A 17,269-nucleotide genomic window follows, 5' to 3' on the forward strand; every position below is an offset into this window, starting at 1 on the left:
GATTCATCAGATCTTTTGGCGTAAAACACAAGCTATTCTAACTACGAACGACCGACATACGTCTCGTAATTAGCTTCTACACGAGTCATACACTTCGCCAAGTTCCGCCTTGAAAAATATTGCTATCCCCATACCGATGCATGCGGCTTCCGCAAAGGAATATCCTATCATATCCTGTGCAAATGCGCGGCCATCTGCAGGATCAGATGCCAAGTGTTTAGCGAACGGTTTATAATGTCGAAGCACTTATCGCTCTCCAAAACCAAAAATGTAGCGGAATTCATAAGGACCCTAATCTAGAGATAAGCATAGGTGCGAACAAGTAGAGTAAATACTTTTAGGTCGCAACATGGATAGCTCACCACTTTACAACACAATATAAATATGCTTAAAATAGTGAATATCGAAGATTCGTTCTAAGATGAAAATAACTTTTTTTTGGTCGATTTCTTTGCTTTTTGCATTATGCAATATGCCGCTGTTAATGAACGTCAAACCGATTATCGGCTTCTTCAGCAAAACAGAATAAAAATTAAAATTATATAAGTAAAAAAAAAAGTAAAAAAAATAAAAACCAATATTGTGCCAATAATAACACGGCAAGTGTGGATAGGGCCCGCTGAAGGTGATGCTTCTGCCAAATTAACTTAAGTGTTGGGATCATCATCGTCAATGTTTCAAAGGTTTGCTTTTCCTGTCTTTTTTTTTGCTTTTTTTTTTTTTTTTTTCTTGTTCTTATTTTTATAATTTTTTTTTCGAAGGCATTCCCGATCGAAAACTAAAAACAAGCAAAAGACAAGCAAAGCAAACGCAATTCATTTCGAAGTCTGGTTCTGGACTCACAATGAGTTCATTTCAAGTATTTACAGCTTGTCTGTGAAATGTTGTCGATTATATTTAAAGGATAAACTGCGAATATATTGGTGGTGTATAGGAATGAAATAAAAAAGTTTCATTACTTAAGCTTTTTGACTTCATTCATAACTGTTTGCTAGCTGTTGCGGTATCTTAATCCCAGGAAAACTGACAAAAAAACTGTGGAAGCAAATCCAATTTGTCGATATTTCAACAATCGCGAGTATCGCGATCAATGTACAAAAGTTTTTGTTTTTTTTTTTTGCTTTATCCTGTCGTCTACTGTGGGGGAGATACAACATAATCTTATTGTCGCAGTTATGGGAATTGCTTGTTTTTTCTCAGTCTTGTTTTTTTTGTTTTTGTTTTTCAATGAAAACGGAGGCTGGTTTTTGTTTGTTTTACGAAATTATTATTATTTGTTTTATGCCCTTTTTTTTCGGTTACGCGGTTTATATTTAATAGGGCGTTTTCTGTGTTTATACGCTTTCAACTTGATCGCTTTAATCAAGAGGAAATTCTCATAATTAGTTTTAATCTAGAGTTCGAAGTGATTGTAGCATACTTGGGGCAAAATATTGTAGAACGATATAGAGCGTTATAGGGATGCACGCCATTTTAATGAATGGTTTGATTCTATAATTTTTAATGTCTTCATTTTAGTCAATGCTCCAACATATATATGCTTTATAGACAATTTTGTTTGTGTTCGTTTTTCGCTCTAATATAAAATTAATATTAATTATGATTATTTTCTTGATGATTTAAATTGATTTTTTTCTAGTGTTACTATAAACTTTTTTATTATACCCTTAAATCATCGACAATTTACCCTTGATTGTGTGAATAATAAAAATTGGAAATATCGTCTTTTAAAGGTACATATATATATACATATATATATATTCTGCCTCCTATACATCCTATCTGTACATAAAATATTTTTATTATGATTTTATTTTGATTTTAGTTTATGCTATTCACACAATTATTTAACCATATAATTATAGAAAATTATACATTGTAAACTTAAACTACTGTAAAGAAACCGTTCTATTCGAAAATTTACCGCGAAGCTAATTGCTCGGATTTTTTTTATCAATAGGAAATTAAAAATATCAAGAATAGCAAGAAAAACAAGAAAAAAAAAAAAAAATAGCGAAAAGTCTTCATAGATTGAATGATTTTCGAAAATGCTATCCATCACTAACACCTACTACTCCTATCTTTTAGATGGAATATGAGTTTCAAACAGGAAAGTGTGCAACTGTAAGCTTAAGGCTCTACCCAAACAAAATCCACTTTTCATAATGGATAGCCATGCAAATGGAAGCTCTACTCAGTTAGACAATAAGCTATCAGATGTCGCCAGTGTCAATTTTAAGGAATAAACTACACTGCTGACCGCAAGGAGCGTAGCGCATTCCATGTCAGTACTGAAAACGTTTGTTGGGCGAGTTTTATTTTTTGAGGCCGGACGAATGTCCTCATGCTGAAAACTCACGATATATCTACTTTTGGCACATTGTGACATATTTTTGACCCAATTACAGTAGCTCTGTAGTAATGGTTTCAAACAAACAACAAAATACAATACATTATCCCCTGGTAATCCCTTCAAACAGAACACCTACATATGTTCACCTTTGGCATCGATGTAAATCATTCATCTAGCCTGCATCATGATTATTCGGACTTTATGGCTCGTAACGGTTTAGCGAGACTTACTTTTAAATTAAGTAGGAAAAGAAAAGTTTCCTCCGAGTAACGTTTTTTTGGGTACTAAAATCGACATCTCTTTTGACAAAGTCCTGAGATTTAGTTTTGCCCCTGCATATGTCTGCAGAGTGTGTTCTGCGATCAAATAGCTTAATCAGTTTTTGAGTTTATTTTTAAAAGTTCGCTTACGAGCACGATTAGCTAATTAAGATACCAAACCTATGAATAGATCGTTACTCATTTCTCTCAGTAAACCCATCTATAAGTATTTGCCAGAGAAATGAGAATGAGTGCCATATATAACAGAAAATTTACAGTAAACACGAACTCATTGCCTATTTGTGCTGTTGAAAATAAACGAATTCGCGTATAATAGGAAGCATAAGCAGGAAGCGCCTTCTGCTTAATTCGAAAGATAGCGTTGCTAAATCGTAACGGGTGGTAACGGGTGCGATGCGATGTTGAAAGCGCAAATAATCGCGATCCAGACTAGGCGAACTTTTCACATCGACGATATAACCAAATATTTATAGCGGTCTCGTTTGCTGGATTGTTGGATACACTGTGCATTGAGAAAGCCAAACCATCATAGAAAATGCTACCAAAAAGAGCTTATATAAATGCGCTGATCACAAACGAAAAAGGATTAAACAGCTGTAATGAACGAAAGTCTTTATAGGTTCATTTTACAACATAGCGACGCCAGTCTTCATGTTGCAAAATTCAACCAAGAGATGTTAGCAACATTCAACTGAAATATGCTCCTCCTTCTAGTTATTACCCTATATCATTAAACTGCGGTCTTATTGTCTATCTGAGATTTCATCCTCTTGACGAAACTCAAAAAATGAGCCTTTTGGTGGATAGCCTCAGAAAATCAAAACTGCTTTCGAAACTCAATTTGCATTCTGCCACGAAGACAGGAAAAATGTAAAGTTAATGGTGAAAAACGGTTAACAGTGCATAAAAACTAACTAAAACTATTTCCTCTACCCGACTTACACCAGTAATTAACCGTGCCATCTACTCCCCGATAATAATTATAAAAAAAGAAATCATTCTTGATGTTATAAAAAATTAACAAGTAAAAAAAAGTTACATTCGGCGGAGAACGAATCTTGCATACCCACCACTATACTTTTCGCTTTCTATTATCCAAGTTCTTTTCTTTGGTACCCATATCGCCGATATTATTAAGAATTAGGGAAATAGAATATCATTCATTTGAGCAATGTTCAAAGTAGTTTTAAAAATTCGCGTTTCTCTTATGATAACTAAGCACATAACCTCAAAAAGGTGAAAAAACGAAATTAAATTACTCGTAACTTTGTGCGAGCACGGACGATAATTTCCATTTTTACATGTAAAGAGTAGAGTATTTCGTAACCTATATGCGGAAAATTTCAGATTTCTTGCTTTTACAATTTCTGAGTAACGAGTAAAATCCCACAAATTTTTCTTAAGAAATACGGAGTTGCGCTCAGTTTATGCTCCATTGCGGGCTTCTGCTCTGGCCAATTTGACCCATTTTCAATACCAACTTGCGTGCAAAAACTTCCAATGTTTCTACCAAGTTTGAAAACATTATCTTCATTTTCGCAGACACACACACTGGGACAGACGTGGGTTAATGAATTCAGAATTTCAGGGATTCTGAGAAGAGAAGAAGAATGAAATATGGAAAATGAAAAATGAAAAGGAGAAATTTATTGTTACTATTTACCATATAGTGTATGTACACTATTGGCGAAAAATGCGCCTGAGTGGCCGAGTAGGCAAGAGTCTCGACTAGCAACTCTCAATGATCGTGAGTTCAAATCTCAAGTGCGGTAGAGTTTTGAATAAAGTCGAAAGCCTTAGATGCTAGTGCTTTAAAACTTTAGTCTTAGAATTTATTCTCTGGCTAAATTTATAATAATAATAATAATAATAATATTGGCGAAAAGTTGCAATCCACAAAGTGTTTACAAAAAATTTCAACGAATTTTTTCAAATCCAAGATTTTTGATGTGTTATAAGAAGACCCTAAAACCTATCAGAAAAATCTAATTTCCTTAGGGGTGTAGGATCTATTACTGCCAAACTCGTCCCAAATATGACCTCTCCGTAGTATACATAAGACACTAAATTAATTGTACAAAAACGAACGTTTCGATCGAACATTTCATTCGCAACATTTTTGCAGCATGGGGTTGTTTGGGGTGAGTTTGGCGTTGATTGGATCTATAGATAGTAATGGAATTTGGTTTTTCTGGCGGCTTATATGATATCCGCACGTGAAGAAATTTGTTCAAATTTTTTGTAATTTATTTACTGTCTTGTATTCGGGGCGAGTTTGGCAGTGACACGCCCTACACATAGTAATGGAATTGGGTTTTGCTTGTAGGTTTTAGCATTTCTTACGACATGTCAATGTCTCTGAAAATAGTTGCAACTCGATTTTGAGATCACATTCTATCAGTGGCTGCACTACAGTTTTGCATGATGAGATTTAGCAGCAATAGCTTAACTTTTTTTGGCTTTATGATTGCAATTGAAGGCTTAGTTGGCTTTATATATGCTTGCACTTGCTAATATTATTTAATTTTAATACTTATTTTATTTTTATTTGTTTTTTGTGTTACACGATAAAGCGTAACTTGGTAAATATTTTTTTTTGCGCAGACGCAAAGTTCGGGTCATCTTGGTGGACTCACTTCTCACTTCGATTTTAAAAAGCCAGCATTTTTCTGTATAATAAATATATTTGTACTAAATTTCTTAAAATTAAAATGTACATTTTATTAACTTAAAATAATTCGCAAACGTCTGACTTCCGCATTTGTTAACTAATATATATAATATACGTTAAATAAGCTAAAACTTAACAAAAAAAATTAATGAAAAACTTCACAACGAAATCTTAATTCTACGCGAGCCATTGAAAACAATTTGAGGCAGAGAATGTTAGAATGTTCACGTTCGCATTCGCGAAAATCAATCCAAATTTATAAAGCAAAAAATTTAACACAAAGGTACAAACTTTGGCACGAACTAAAAGTGATTGTTGAAAGCGACAATCGATAAACATTTCTCGCCTTTAACGCAATAAATCGCCTAAGGCCGCAATATAAGTCTGAGCCATTTGTAAAGTTTCATGTTTTGATAGTTGACGATCGTTCCCGAGGCATGGTAAATATTGACGAAGACGATCAAAAGCTTGATTTAAATTTTGCATGCGACGTCTTTCACGCGCGTTAGCAGCCAGGCGACGCTTACGTTTAATAACGGGCGAAATTTGTTTGCCACGACGTTTTTTACCACCAACTTGGGAAGCGTTATCGTCCGTTGTTGAATGGTAAGTGCTAGCGTTTTCCTCATTTTCTAATTCTGTTATTTCGAATGACGCGGTACCATCAAAATCATCTTGAGAACTGCTGTTGCCATCATTACCGAAAAATAGCATAGCGTTGTCATCAACGTCGACGCTATCATCAAATAGGTCGGTATTCTCAAAATCCACATAATGTTGAAAATTCTCGGCATAAACATTTACAGAGGCGGGATTACCATTGGGAACGGTCGCAGCGTTTGAGGTAGCCGATGGTTGATTTTTACGATTATAAGAACATTTAGGTTTTGTTACAGCGCATACGGTCTTACAAGTGCCAATATTCGAGGAACCCATCGAAGCAATAGATGATGCATTTAAAGGTAAAGATTCATTTTGAATTGTCGATGATGTTACCGTCAATGCATAAGGATTCAGTGATGGCAATTGTAGATGTTGACCATTACCGTCTCCATTGCAAATGACATTTAAATCTACATATTCCGGACTCTCCGAACGGTGACTGGCCGGAGATGAGCTAAGCCAGCCGTCTGATGAAGCTGGTTCGAAATTGATATATCCATTGCTAGCTATGTAATTGCTGTCATTATTGTTATTGTTGTTGTTGTTGTTGTTGCTGTGATTAGTATTAATCACCATATTACCAGGATAAGAAGTAGATCCGTGATCGTGGTTTTGTAAATTAATGCTCGGTGGATTATAAGCCGCCATCGGATTAAAGTAAGTTTCATTACTTTTAAAAGCTTGCAATTCTTCGGTTGCTTTATAATAATAACGGTACAGTTCACTGGACGACATATTGCGTATATTTTTTTTTTTTTTTACTCAACGAAAAATATTGAACAAACGAAAAAAGCCGTACGAAACCTTATCTATCGTTATTAATAAACAAGTCGTTGTTAATCCTTACAGTTCGACTGAGTTTCTGTGTGAACAGCAATCCTTGCTCTGGCATTTATACCTCTACCTTGAGTATGGTAAGTTAACTGCGAACCTACCACACATACCAGGTATAAATGTAGGTAAACCTTTTCAATACTAATATACAATTATTACTCACTATTGCTCTCCTTTGCATACGTAAGCATAGAGAAGAAGGCATGGCGTGCTATGCTTCATTGTATTTTCTCATTTATGAAATTGTGAGGTTTCATCCGTCGTCGCCTCTCCACTTATGTTATTCTTTTACTCATTTACTTTGTCCGTAAACGTTTCAATGTATTGGAATTTCAAAATTTTTATTTAATACACACGTACATACCTTCATTTATAGGTATGTATATAAACTGTAATTATAATCAAAATACCACCACAAAGCTTAAGCAGCACGTGCTCTTAAGATGTCTGTTATTTTTTTTTTTTCTTCTTCTTTCTTGTTGATTTTATATACTTCTGCACATATACCTACATATCTATATACTCTGCCAATGGGATTTGCGATACATAAGCGTGGTGGGAATAATTTCCCAACTAAGCTGATTGGCTGATTTTTCACGATACATACATACAACAATTCTCGCACACAAGTTGATATATATTAAAGGCTCGTATATAAATTTTTTTTTAAGAATTTTTTAGTGTTATTTAACAAAAAAAGATTGTATGTGCGTGTACATACAAGGATGACATATGCGTGGAGCTCTCATGAAAACTTACAAGTTATTGTTTATAATATTTTTATTAATAGTATTAAATAAGATTATTTTTTTATTAAGCCGAAAACTCGATCATTGTGCTAAGTAACAGTGAAGCATTTTTTCCCATCTTTTTGAGGTTACAATATTTTTAAAAATATATATTAAAAAATCCATTGAAGTTTTTCAAATTGGTTCGATTTCGAAATTTATACGTAATCTTCGGATGACTTGATAACAAAATATTAAGGATCTTTAAATGTATATAATCACTAGTAGAGTATAGGTTGTTGCTCCGTACAAGAAGATTCTATTAATCATGCCCATCAGAATTTCAATGAATAAAATAATTTACATCTCATTTCGAATTGCTTGACAATAATGTTTATGTACTTATGTCTGCTAATAGGGTATATGCGAGATGAGAAACACGGATAAACAGCCGGATATAATTAAATCGAATAATTTTGAAGCGATTGGCGTAATGAAAGATTGATCTGTGTTAAACCGATGAGGTCTTACCGCACGTTGTAAGAAAAGTTTAACCTACGCTGAGATCGAATGCACGGATGAATTTTAAAAATGGAAATAGTTGCACCAGAAGTACGCCCACAATAACCAATATGTTAAATTAATATCGAGTCAAGGCACAAATATTTGATTAAGTTTCAATCAATAATGTTTAATCGATAGACATACATTTCAACATAATATAATAAAACCGTATTCTTTTCTCTAGTGTTTGTTTAAGGTTTCGGGATCTTTAACTGTTAAAGATCCCGAAAAAGAAAAACTCAATACTTCAACATATCTTTATAATAACACTTATGCTAAAATGAAGTGAAGCCAAATTTAGTTAAGAAATTCTTTAGATCGAATCATGAATTTTTCAATCGCCAACCGCATTACCGCTAAGCGCTCCTTATATATATTTATATATATACAGTACTTGTAAGCAGCATATAGCTAAAGTCGAATTATTTACGTTTCCTTCATAACCTACAAATGCATATATGTATTTAAGAAAAAGCGAAAATGTACAACACTTGACTTATTGAAAAATTTAGACCGTATTACGTTAAGTTAACACCTTTTCACTTTCTTATATATTACGGTTCAGCCTTGCATTGTTCTCTGCTAAATTTTACAAAAAATTAAGGAAAGGCTAAGAGATTCCATTTTTTATTTTTGATCGACTATTTTATCAAAAGCAATTCTTTTGTCCTCTCCATCATATAAACCCGAATAAAATTTTATGAGTATCTTCCCACTGATCATAAAGACCACCCTGGTTTTATTCTACAAAAAGGCTGAAAAACCATTTGACTTTCGCTTAGTCACTAACAAAATCATTATTATTTTTTTTTTTTTTCTCTTTATTTTACAAATCATAAACCAATCAAATTGGTTACACAATCTTTACTGGCTGACTGTAAATCTCGCATTATTCATTGTTAATATGAAAAAGCAAAAGAATTTTATAAAATTAAATCATGAAAATTTGGACATTGGTCAGCACGCTTATTAGGTAATTAAAAGTCAAGAAGAAAACAAAAAAAAAAAGAAAGAGACTGACAATTATGATGACTTATACAGAAGTATACAAGCGCCGGCGCAATCACCTTATCACGCATAAAGCAGCGGTAGGCGTTTCTCTACGCCCATTAGTACTTACAGAGCCGTAATAATTGAGAAAATTTGCCAAGTTATAGAACATAAGTGATGAACAAGATTTTTCGTAACGATACAATCGAATATAAGGTGCATTGGTTGGACCGTAACAAATTTTTGGAAAATTTCTAAACAAAAATTACGAAAACTAAACAACTAGAAAACATTGTACTACAACGAACAAGATTAAAGTAGTTTCTGTGGTATCTTAGTGGTATCTTAGAGCGGCGTTCAGCAAAGCAAAAAAAAAAAATTTCAATCATAAAAATAATTTTCTTATCTCTTATCATGTCGGCTTTAATAACGACAAATATTGGCCATGGGTTGTGTCTTGGTTGTGGCAGAAACTGTGATTTTGCTGGTATTTTTTATGTTGATGATTATAGATAGAAAAAAAAAACCCTAAAATAACCGGAAAGATTATTTAAGATCGAGGAGAGATGAAATGATGCGTATATGCTGACAAATTTGTTCATTTCGTGTTCATGAGCATGCTGTGCCTTTGACTATTGTTTTCTATTTTGATATTTATTTAACAAGATTTTGCCAGAATCATTAAACTGTTACAGGTCGTCGGTAACAGGTGACTTGTTTGTGATGGGCCAAACAATTTTTGCTCACTTTGTAAAGAGGGTTTAGCGTTGGCGTTAAACTAAGCTCTTTAAGTCGTTCCGGCTTGTAAGCAATTATGGCTTTAAGGTGTAAACATATTGTTTTCATTAAAATCATTAAATTTTATCTGATTACAGTTGTGGACTATTTATTTCATTAGGCAGAGAATAATCTTCTCAAAAGCGGATGTATGAACGGACAAGCACACTTTAATTGATTACTAACCGTACTATCATCAAAATTGTGTACATTCATACTCGATTAGTGAATATGTATAATGAGCTTTTATCCTAAAATTTTTTTGAATTTGAGTAGGACGTTTTACTAAAAGCTTATACATAAAAAATGGTAGCAGCCTTATTTTTTCATTAAGATAACTTCACAACTGTTACGAGCAATCTCTAAAAGCAGACAAGAAAAAGTGCAGCTTGAGCCCTTACTTAGAAAAAAAATGCAAGACTTACATTGACTTCAATATATTTCCTTTGATATTTGAGTTTTTACTAGGTTAAGAAAATAGCCCAAAATGGCCGTATAAACTGTCTTGGCTAAATCGACGAATTTATATGCAGTTTCCCGTCGTATATAAATATAGAGAGTTTGGCGAGTTCCTTCGCAATCCCTTTCTGTAAAAATCTGAATCAGTTCTCTGTTGCAAACATCGTATGAAAATATTACTGATTCGTCTACTATTTCACATATTCATCGGTTTTCCAATAGGCGACTGAATTCTCTGCAACAATGGTATAATTTTTGCACATTAATAAATTTATACAAAAAGCAATTTTTTTTTTAAATATCCCTATGTTTAGGGATGCGTCCTGTAAGGGCATCATCCGATTGCTCATCTAGTTAGCAACGTAAAAATATTCACATCCTTCTTAGCTACAATTTTTCAACCCTGTTGAACACCTAAGGCTTTCAGAATTTCAACTAAATATGAATTAAACGAATAAGTAAATATCAATATCCGTTTTGGGTTATTTTATTTAATTTTTTGATAGACAGTGACTGGAAGAATTGATAAATTACGCCTCATTTCAACCAAAATACATAAGAAACGAAAAATATTCCATTTAGTGTGAAAAGAATGTTAATTAATACAATTCAGTGGCGACAATCTCTACTCTAGCCCAAGACGAAGGTTTTAGAATAGTGTACAAAATTACAGATTTTGACCATTGTTAGGGTGGCCTAAATTTTTTCCAAGAAATACCAGATAATCTTGGCGAATATTTGTGCTAAGTTTCGGATTAATTATTCTTTGCCTATTGCTAGTCGATTTAATTCGTGGCGCAAACAATGTTTAGATTAAATTACAATTATACGTAAATGCGTACGTTTTGAGGCCGATTGCTGAATTATACAAATGTAAAAATGTATCTACCAAACATTAAAAAATTTGGGGGATATGAGAGAATAATGAATTAATTAGTTAGCATCTTAAAGCCTTCAATAACTTTCACCACTTTTTAAACAACTATGCAAGGGAAGATGAATGCACACCGCCTTAAGTCTTCTTTTAAATGATGTTTTAAAAATTAAATTAAATGGCATATTTATTAATTAATTATTTACCTGATATCGCCTGCGTTGATTATTGAATCTACCGCCAAATTTAGTTTAGCGTTATTTTGGTTCGCACTTGTAAATTATTACCGTAAACCGACGTTTTGATTTTGTTCATTGTTTATTCGCTTTTTTTTTCAAAATATATTACTTTTTTTTTCTTTTATTCACTTTTGGATACCGGCGCATTTTTATTACTTTCTTATTATTTATTTATTTATTTGTATGTATGCAGAAAGCGGTAGAAAGGCTTTTAAGGGCAAATTTAATGTATTGAAGCAACTACACCTAACACACAGCACAATTCGCACTGAATCGTTAAAGTTGAAACTTAGCCCTACGTATATACAAATAAGAATATTCTAACGTTCATCATAAGAGAATAAAAAAATCAATTAACACAAAGGCCATATATAAAATGCATATCTCTTGCGTTAATAAATAAGTCCGTTTATCCAATAATGTAAACTAACTCGATGACCGCTCACACTTTACAATTTATAATTAGCAGAGTAACCTATTTGCCGTAAGTAATTTGGCTCTCCAGCTATAGCGAATAAGTTCGACAATAAGATGAAAATTATTCAGCACTAAGTCCCATTGTCGTAGCATTCCTTTTTTTCCTTTTGTTTATTTATTTACTTTTTTTTTTATTTAACAATCGCTAACAGACCCTAGTTAACAGTTTGTCACCTACTCTTACAATCCAATATATGAGGGAAATGCAGCCGCCAGTAATATAAACGAATCACGCTATACAACTGTGGTAGTGTACCTAAATAGCTTAACCCGGAAGGTACAACAAAGTGCGTAAGTCTAGTGGTAAGTAGATCCAACATCGCGCTACGCGTACGCAAAAAGGATCTCTCAAAACAGCTAAATCCAATCAAAGATATAAAGACCTGTGGACTCCTAGTGGAGTTCATAAAAACAAATTCAAAGTATAGATTAAGAAGTAGGCCACATCTGAAAATGTTGTACTTCCCAAGAACTGCTTAACACAATCAGAAACATGCTCCCTGCCACGTAAACCGTACGTATAGCGTACAATAGGATTTAAAATTCGACTAAGCCTCAAAAAGTGATCAGCAGTAGAATCAGCAACTGCTTCCAGCCCATACAGAACTTGGGGCATCAACAGAGCATGAGCAAGCCAGAATTTAATCTATGGTAAGGTATCAACTGTTTTCGGTTGAATGAATTCAATATGTTTCTCAAAGGCGTGGTTATTAACAATATATATACGTAAGCACTCATGTAGGTCAGCAATCTCAATATATGATACACCAAGAAGGATCCTCAAGTGGGAAACGAACCGATTCGAATTCCCAAAAAGCATAGCCTTAATGAATTATCCAAAGATCACTCCAAAAGTTGTCGTAGATTCTCATTAATAATCTCCTGCAGAACCTTCCAATCGTCACTCTTGCTACTTAATAGGAAAAATATATCATCCGCAAGTAGATGAGGATCACCAAAAATTACTACGCATACGACCAGACTAGTCATTAACAAACAACATGAAAAGTATTATTATTATTCATCGATTTTTTCTGCAAATATTTCACTATTTCTTTTTTCGCATACTGACACCCCTATGCATTTATGGCTTTCTTATTATTTTATTAATATAAAAAATTTATTATTTGCTTATTTTTTCCTTCGCATTTTAATAGCCACACATTTGCTTAATTTTCCTTTTATTCCTATCGTTTTTTTTTTAAATATTTCACCACATATTTTTTTTTGCATTTTTCAACGCTTGTGCCATTTCTTTACTTTACACACAAAATCACTAATATACTCTTCATATTTTCGCATCAATTATGCATCTTTTTTAAAAAAAAAAAAGAGAATCTTTCCAAAGAAAGAGAGCTAGTTTTAAGCTCATAAACTCATTTTGCAATTATCACTCACTTACACACGTATTTTATATAAGAGCATTGCCCGTTGAAAAAAAAGACTTATTACGCAAAACAAATTAACGCCAAACAACATGAAATTAATCAAGGTTACTCTCCCTGGGAAAGTCGTTTTTTCCACCTTCCGTACAATAACAACGAACGTATTTAAAAACCCGCACATAACCTTGGCCGACCGGCCAACTAAGAAGTGCCTTATAACAATAAGTATAATAAAATATTTTTTTGTTGTTAATCCTTGTGAATTATATGTAGAGTAAATTCTGCTTGGAATCTTTAAATAAGATCCGCTTGCTATCTATTTACAATGTTTATTAAGCTTTTTACACTCTAAAAAATTTTATTAATATACAGCAATTTCTGCTCGCGTTCAGAATGGTGCAAATTTTTTCACAAACTGACGCTAACTAATGACAAATGGCGGGCAAATCAAAACAGTGATATCAAGTTAATGGTTTATTCTTTTCTTTATTGATCTACCTAAAGCTATTGCGTAATTGTTTCTTAAGCGAAATAGACGTGGAGCAAACGAATGAAACAAATGTATATATGTATTAATATAATAGCAGCAAAGTGCAGTACAATATCCACTGTAAAATAACCGTAATATCGTATGTTCGTAATATCATATCCTATCCTTACATAATATTCGTAGTATCGTAAAATGTTCTTAAGGCATTTGAAAGTTGCTATAAAAATTATATATAAACACACGCACTTACATATGTATTTATTAAACGTTTCGCTTTCACTAATGCTTTTCTAATGGTTTTTTATATGTATATATGTGAATACAACAAAAATTTTTCTTCTGTGATTATATGTTATCAAAATATATGCGAAATTTTTTTTATGAACAATTTCTTTTTGAAATTTCTTTCCTTACTTTTTTATACTCTACATCACTTGTGTTGTAAGAGCATATTAAGTTAATGCAGACAGTTAATGCAACAACTAGAAGGCCCAAAATCATATTCTGAATCGTCCGCACATATGTCCATCTGGCCATCCAACTGTCCGTCTGTCTGTCCATGCGTCCCTCTGCATGTCCGTCCACCTTCCGGCAGTCTATCCGTCTATTTGTACGTCTGTACGTCCGTATCTGCCCACCATGTGCCCGTTTACCTGTCCGTCCATCTGTCCATACGTTTGTTCGTCTTGGTTTTTTGTGTTTAACCTACAATTATTTTGATGAAATTTCGCACAACGACGAAATTTTGGCTTACGGACGAACACTATTGAGACTGATTCGGAACGGATCACTTCTTCGACCACTCCCCACGTAACGCCTTATTTTGAAAAGTCGATGCGTGGACACTCATCACACCATAATTTGTCATAATTGTCATATATCTATCTGCCTAACTTTATATTGAATCTACAGGTTGCAATTTTTTAAATAATCTAAGAACATTTGGTCCATGAACATAGCTCAGTGCATGAGTGAATCCTGCAGAAACTGTTCGGATTCGAATGATTATCACTTTCCATTGAAAAAATCGTTATCTGTAATACTTCCTGACAACAACTAGCGAAAAATTTAAATAAGATCTTAACGTTTACGTTATGGCATGTGGGTGTGTATGTGAGATTGTGCTGTGATTGCCCTTAGTTGACATTATTAGTTGTTCTGTAGGGGTTTTTTAACCATGTTCGAAGCATTTGCAGATATATCACGCCCTCTGGGTGAAGTGTGTGCTTGTTGTCCTTCTACTTACTTTAATGCCTTCTACAATAACAATGATTTAATGTATGATTGTGAAAAAGAAAATGTGTAATGATTTGTACAAGCACTCAGGAATATGGCCGTTTGATATAATTGGCAAGATAATAAGGGAAATTTGCGGGCGCATAACAATCACTTTCAAACTTCGGAAGATTTATAAAGAAAAGATATAAGAATTAGGATGAATTAATAATAATATTATCTCTCTTAAGTTTACGAACAAGTTTATAAGTAACTTAAGTTTACTATCAAATTGATTCCATGTGAAATTAATTCATGAACATATACGTCAGGTCTGAGCGTTTTCGAAAATCTCCGCGACATTCTAATCGCGACCGATCGCGTAGAGGCTTCCGCGGTGGTGCAGAATGGTTGTAGTATAGTTTCCCAACCTGCAATAACGATAAGGGAAAAATTAAAGGAAAATAGCTTTGATTGCAAATTAAATTTCAATTATAATAAATAAAAATTTTTTTATACATTACAAGTTAATTTATTGCGAGAAAATAATAAAGTAATTAAATAATTATTATTAATGCAAATTGAAAAACTTTATGTATTTGCTTTTATATTAAGGATAATCTGTCGAAGATATTTCTACCAATTTGGATAATTGTTTCTTATATATATATATATATATATATATATCTGTTTTCAATCGGACACAATATTTGCTACTTCAACTATCAATTGCAATACTTTAGCGGAGTCTGCAAAAGCAGTTCACAAAGTTCAGCTGCAATTTATTCAAAGCTATCCTTAATCTAATTATAATTTATGACTTATCTCTAACTTCGCGAACGGTTGGCTTTTATCGGATTTATCTAAACTAAATGTCACATAGGTAAGCATGACTTCCTTTTTAATAAAATTTACAATCGTTTATTGCTGCTTACAAAAAGACAAATTGTCAATTTTATGCATATCGGATACGCCAATCGTATCGTATCGTACACGGGACCCTAATCGATGCACGTTACAATGAAAACGGTGAATATATAATCATACGATGCAATGATGTGTGCAAGCGAACAAGTATTTACACAAATTTTATCGCATTAAAGGATAACAATACAAAAATATAAAAAAACATATAAAACATTAAAATGTAACGTATAAGTAAAATAAATTGCAGGTGTAATCGTAAGGCGTTCACCTATGCAACTGTCAATGCTTGTATTATAATATGCTATAGGGTTAAGTAGACGGGTAATAAGAAGCAACTGAGTTGGCTGCGATTGAATTTTGCACTACCTTCTTGTTAGAGGAAATCGTATTCGGTTGTTGCATAAGTCCGCCAGGATAATCGAATATATATAAAATATAATAATTTTCAAAATTGTTGTTGAGTTAAAGTTAACCCCATGTCCGATTTGTGGCAAGAGGCAAGTATAAGTTGGAACGTTTTGTTGTTAAGTCGATCAACAACTTATTTAATATAAAGTGGTCCGACAAAAAATAAACTTTAAGTAGCCGGCGATCGCGCAGAAATTATATAAGAAATCCATACCTAGACTCTAATCGTGTACTGCAATATTCACCTTGTGTGCCTTCGGGTATTGTTCATTCATTTGCTGCGATCCATGTTGAGACACATCAAGGCACATCGCCATATTACTATGGATTATATGAAAATATTTTGATATTTCCGCCCATAAGAAGGAAAACTTTTTCTTATTGTGTTTGATTCTCTATCACTCAGTTTATTTTCAAATTATGTTTTTTAAAATCTACTTCAAATTTATGTCAATTTCCCACTCCTTTCAAGCACTTATGTGTTTCAGTTTTCTGCTTCAATCGTTCGCACCATTTAATGGAATGCATAAGAATAGGATCGTATCTCGGTTGTTGCCATCGTTTCAATTCTTCAACTTTTAACTTTTTTTACACAATTTTATCTCTAAGAGTCCGTTTGCGTCAACTTTAGCAACTTTTAGCCAAACACGCTTAGCTAAGTAAGCCCAGATATGCTTAGTGCATACTATGTGTTACAAATGAATTGACAAATTTACTATGACTTCTGTTTGACAAATGCGTAGAAAGAGTATCAGAGACACAAACGCACACGAGTAAACATTTTCGTGTTTTCAATAGGGGTGGGTATTGTATGCACACATCCACACACACACATACACGTATAGTGCAAGAGAGTTTTCGCTTTCAGGCGCACGGATGCGTCTTTCAAGTCTTTCAAGTACCTGTTAAGATATTTCATTTCTTGCTTGTAATT

General features: G+C 33.3%; 1 protein-coding gene across 1 annotated transcript; it reads right to left on the minus strand.

Moving 5' to 3' along the window:
• Positions 1–5,501: 5,501 nt before the first annotated feature.
• LOC119638887 (protein atonal) lies at positions 5,502–6,703 on the minus strand. Its single transcript, XM_038035973.1, has one exon. It carries the CDS (start codon positions 6,701–6,703, stop codon positions 5,654–5,656), a length of 1,050 nt encoding a protein of 349 aa, XP_037891901.1. The 3' UTR covers positions 5,502–5,653.
• Between the last annotated feature and the right edge of the window lie 10,566 nt (positions 6,704–17,269).

The sequence above is a fragment of the Glossina fuscipes genome, unplaced genomic scaffold (assembly GCF_014805625.2).
Source record: "Glossina fuscipes isolate IAEA_lab_2018 unplaced genomic scaffold, Yale_Gfus_2 110, whole genome shotgun sequence".
Lineage (NCBI taxonomy): Eukaryota > Metazoa > Arthropoda > Insecta > Diptera > Glossinidae > Glossina > Glossina fuscipes.

What these genes read in the sequence shown, in the direction of transcription:
- LOC119638887 (XM_038035973.1), bottom strand. Translation starts at nt 6,703, where the DNA reads ATGTCGTCCAGTGAACTGTACCGTTATTATTATAAAGCAACCGAAGAA.